This window comes from Battus philenor, unplaced genomic scaffold, assembly GCF_028537555.1.
Source record: "Battus philenor isolate CCGP_79_NKW_IND1 unplaced genomic scaffold, ilBatPhil1.0.hap1 SCAF_6, whole genome shotgun sequence".
Taxonomy (NCBI): Eukaryota; Metazoa; Arthropoda; class Insecta; order Lepidoptera; family Papilionidae; genus Battus; species Battus philenor.
In genome coordinates this window covers 16,962,072-16,967,071 of record NW_027181726.1, presented here as the reverse complement: position 1 = coordinate 16,967,071, position 5,000 = coordinate 16,962,072, and the positions used below count along the sequence as shown (strand labels likewise).

Here is a 5,000-nt window from a genome sequence, read left to right as displayed (position 1 = left end):
CCTAACCTAACCTAACCTAACCTAACCTAACCTAACCTAACCTAACCTAACCTAACCTAACCTAACCTAACCTAACCTAACCTAACCTAACCTAACCTAACCTAACCTAACCTAACCTAACCTAACCTAACCTAACCTAACCTAACCTAACCTAACCTAACCTAACCTAACCTAACCTAACCTAACCTAACCTAACCTAACCTAACCTAACCTAACCTAACCTAACCTAACCTAACCTAACCTAACCTAACCTAACCTAACCTAACCTAACCTAACCTAACCTAACCTAACCTAACCTAACCTAACCTAACCTAACCTAACCTAACCTAACCTAACCTAACCTAACCTAACCTAACCTAACCTAACCTAACCTAACCTAACCTAACCTAACCTAACCTAACCTAACCTAACCTAACCTAACCTAACCTAACCTAACCTAACCTAACCTAACCTAACCTAACCTAACCTAACCTAACCTAACCTAACCTAACCTAACCTAACCTAACCTAACCTAACCTAACCTAACCTAACCTAACCTAACCTAACCTAACCTAACCTAACCTAACCTAACCTAACCTAACCTAACCTAACCTAACCTAACCTAACCTAACCTAACCTAACCTAACCTAACCTAACCTAACCTAACCTAACCTAACCTAACCTAACCTAACCTAACCTAACCTAACCTAACCTAACCTAACCTAACCTAACCTAACCTAACCTAACCTAACCTAACCTAACCTAACCTAACCTAACCTAACCTAACCTAACCTAACCTAACCTAACCTAACCTAACCTAACCTAACCTAACCTAACCTAACCTAACCTAACCTAACCTAACCTAACCTAACCTAACCTAACCTAACCTAACCTAACCTAACCTAACCTAACCTAACCTAACCTAACCTAACCTAACCTAACCTAACCTAACCTAACCTAACCTAACCTAACCTAACCTAACCTAACCTAACCTAACCTAACCTAACCTAACCTAACCTAACCTAACCTAACCTAACCTAACCTAACCTAACCTAACCTAACCTAACCTAACCTAACCTAACCTAACCTAACCTAACCTAACCTAACCTAACCTAACCTAACCTAACCTAACCTAACCTAACCTAACCTAACCTAACCTAACCTAACCTAACCTAACCTAACCTAACCTAACCTAACCTAACCTAACCTAACCTAACCTAACCGAGGTCTTGCGCACGCTCCCGAGCCGAACGCACCGGTCCGTAACGCTTTAACGCACAAATAATCAGTTTAAATTCGTTTTGAGTGGGTTCTAGTGTGAAAAATTCAATAAATCATATATCAAAAAATCCGCCTATAAACACCGAACATATATCAGTGAAAATTATAAAAATCGGAATTAAATTGGATTTTTAATAACCAAAAGTTCGAATTAAGTGCGGAACAGTGATAAAACAAAAAGGACCCGCCGCGCGAGAATAAGCGCTGTAACACCATTTTCCTGAACTGCTATCTTGTGCGCGCTCGCGTAAGCTTTGCGAGCATATAAACCAAAAAATTTTTGGACAAAAACCCAAAAAGTTATTGAAGAAGTAACGAATTTCAATTGGAAATTTTCCAATTGGAAACACTCGACGACGCCGGACACCCACTGCTAAGCGAGGCAGAGGGTTTGAGGGTTGCTGCCGGGAGCCGGGAGTGCTGGACATAGTATAAGTAAGGTAGCCGCCGAGTATTACAAGAAATTACAAAGAGTTTTATAAAATAAAAAAGTGGTGGGTAGACATTTTTCTTTTCCGCCCACCACAGAGGTTAAATTCCTCCAGTAAATAAACATAGGTCTGGCATAATTATTAGGAATAAAAATACTCGGCGGCTGCCACTGGGAGTGAGGTCTTTTTGACCTATCCCATAGTTTTAAGAATTAGTATAAATAGCAATAGAATAGTGGCCCTATTGCCTTAGGTTAAGAGCCTTTTTGCACTAGAGTTAAGTTGACTAAATTATATTTTATTTAAAAATTGACACATAGAGTTAAACAAATTTTATATATTGACATATCTATAAATTATATATTGACATATTGATTCTACAAGAGTACACAAATTATATATAACTTTATACAAATAGTATAATAAGACAAGCAAGCGTATACTTATATACGAATTTTAAGTTACAGACGACTACCCCTAAAATGTACCGGACCCCCACAAAGACCACCGACGCGGGCGAGGTGAGCCAGGCAGGCGCCAGCCAGGCGTGCAGGGTGAGCACCTCGCCCATTAGAAGCGTCCGGAAGAGTGTGGGGGAGTGGGAAGGGCAGGTAAAAAAGCCCAGGACCTCTCCCCGTGTCGTCGTGCCGGCCGTGAAGGTAAGGGCGCGTACGTTGCCGAAAGCGGTAGAGCCGACACCTGCTCCCGCGGCGGCCGGGCAATCCCCGAAAGGGGACAAACCGGCTTCCGCGGACCGGATGAAGGAGGCGCGAGCGTGCCTAACAAAGGCGAAATTGCACCTGGGCAGCTCGCGCAACCTAAAAACGGAAATAAAGGAGCAGGTGATAATAGCCATTAATCGGCTCTACGAACTGTTTAAGGAGGCGGAGCTCGCACATAGAGAGAGAACCCAGGACCCAAAAGGGGGTCCAGTAGAGCAGCCGGCGAGCGGGGCGAAACGGGTGGAAGCAGTAGTGAAGGATCCACCCGCAAACCCCCTGCCGGCGAGCCAGTGCGAGCTCCTTAAGAAATTAGACAGCCACGCGAGACTCCTTGAAGCCAATACCAAAGAATTGGAGGGCTTGAGGGAGTCTCTCGTGGCTGCAAAAGTACAAGAAAAAGTGAAGCCTCCCGGCACGTACGCGAGCGTGGCGGCCGGCCCGGCAAAAAGACCGCCACCGGGGTGCGAACCTAAGCACTCGGTGGCGGTCTCGTCGGGGACCGACACGGGCGAGCAGGTCCTGGGAAAAATACGGAAAGCTCTAAACGCCACCCAGACCGGCATAAGGGTCGACCGGATCCGCAGGGTGCGGGACGGTCGGGTCATCCTGGGCTGCGGCTCAGAGGTCGAGCTGGAGAGGGTGCGTGAGGGGCTGAGGAGGGCAGGCAGGGACCTGAACCTTGCAGAGGTCAAAAACAAGGACCCACTGGTTCTGCTCAGAGACGTAATGGCCTATAATACTAACGAAGAAATAGTAAAGGCCATTAAGACCCAAAATAAACACCTGCTGGTCGACGTCTCTGAGGAGGATCAGAGGGCGGAGGTAAGGTTCAGGAGGAGGGCGCGAAATGTGCAGACGATCCATGTGGTCATGCGCGTGTCGCCTGCGCTCTGGGGACGGCTGACGGCTGCGGGCTACATGCACGTGGACCTCCAGCGAGTGCGGGTGCATGATCACTCCCCGCTAGTCCAGTGCACTCGGTGCCTAGGTTACGGCCACACCAAACGGCATTGCGCGGAGAGCGAAGACCGCTGCAGCCATTGTGGTGGCCGGCACCTACGCGCCGAGTGTCCGGATCGGCAAGCCGGGAAACCTCCCGCCTGCCGGAACTGCCGACTAGCTAAGGCAGACCGGTGGGACCACGGCGCATTTGACGAAGACTGTCCTGTGCGGAGAAAGTGGGATACCATAGCACGGGCGTCCGTAGCGTATTGCTAAGGGCACCCAGGTGACTCACCGCACTCTCCGCGCAGGGCACCACCAGTACCGCGTGGCGCAGCTAAACCTGCAAAGGTCCAAGCTCGCTACTGCCGAGCTGATATGTGAAGCGCCGAAGAGAGGCTGGGCGTTCGCATTGGTCCAGGAGCCGTATATCGGCGCTATTGGCGAGATGAGGCACTACCCAGGGACAAGGGTGGTACAATGTGTCGCGCGAGGCAACGGGGAGGTTGTCAAGGCGGCCATTGTGCTATTCGACGACACTATCGATATCACTCAATGTCCCCAACTCACGTCTGGCAACGTTGCTGCGGCCAGGCTGAGGACTGGGGCTTGGGAGATAGGGGTGGTGTCCGTCTACCTGGAGCCTAATACGCCCGTCGGACCATACCTGGACCGGATCGGCTCGGCCGTGGAGGGCTTGGGGACAGCCAACGTGGTACTGGGTGGCGACGTCAATGCGCATAACACCTGGTGGGGTAGCCGGTCCACGGACCGAAGGGGGGAGGAGGTCGCAGCCGCCCTCGACCAACTGGGAGTGCACGTGTTGAACCAGGGGTCTGAGCCGACGTTTGATACGTATCGGGGCGGTAAGCATTACTCCAGTCGCGTCGACATTACTGCTTGCTCGACCACCCTGCTCGACCGAGCGGTGGGCTGGAGCCTCGTGGACGACATATCCTCGTCGGACCACAGGGCAATTGTGTTCAATCTGAAGTTTGAGAGGTCCCAAGGCACGGACGTCAAGCGGACCACACGGCAGTACACTACCCGTAGGGCAGACTGGGGCGAGTTCCATCGAACTGTCGCTCGGCTGCTATCGGATCGCTGTCTGACGCCTACCGAGGTGAATCAGATCACCGAAAAGGGGGCGTTGGACAGCACGGTCGGTCGGTATGTGGAAACCGTGAGGGACGCTTGCGAGTTGGTCCTGCCGAAGGTCTCCAAGCGGAAGAGAACGGAATTGCCCTGGTGGTCCGAACAGCTCTCTCTCCTCAAGGCAGATGTCTTGAGGAAGAAGAGAAGGATCAGGGCCGCGAGGCCGGCTCGTAAGGAGCTGGTCTGGCGCGAGTACTGCGACGCGAAGGAGGCATACCGCCTTGAGGCGAGGCGCGCTCAGACCCATAGCTGGAAGCGTTTCTGTGAGAGACAGGATCGCGAGACCATGTGGGGCGGGATCCACCGTGTGATGCGTCGCACGGAGGTGAGGCGAGAGGACGTCCCCCTCGTCCAGTCAGGTAAAGTGCTGGACGCAGCGGGATCAGCCAGGTTGCTGGCAGAGGTTTTCTTCCCGGAGGACGACCCCGGGAAGGACAATGCGGACCACAGAACTGTAAGAGCTAAAGCCGATGAAGTCAATTCGGGGGAC

The 5,000-nt window shown here is 51.2% G+C and overlaps 1 protein-coding gene across 1 annotated transcript in view; it reads left to right on the top strand.

Annotated features, from left to right (window-relative positions):
• The first annotated feature begins 1,175 nt into the window (after nucleotides 1–1,175).
• The window catches only part of LOC137930412 (uncharacterized), an 18,497-nt gene continuing 14,672 nt past the window's right edge, over nucleotides 1,176–5,000 (top strand). The window contains exon 1 of the mRNA XM_068773653.1: nucleotides 1,176–3,323. Coding sequence (XP_068629754.1) covers nucleotides 2,174–3,323 — 1,150 coding nt within the window. The 5' untranslated portion in view covers nucleotides 1,176–2,173. The remainder of the gene's footprint in view (nucleotides 3,324–5,000) is intronic.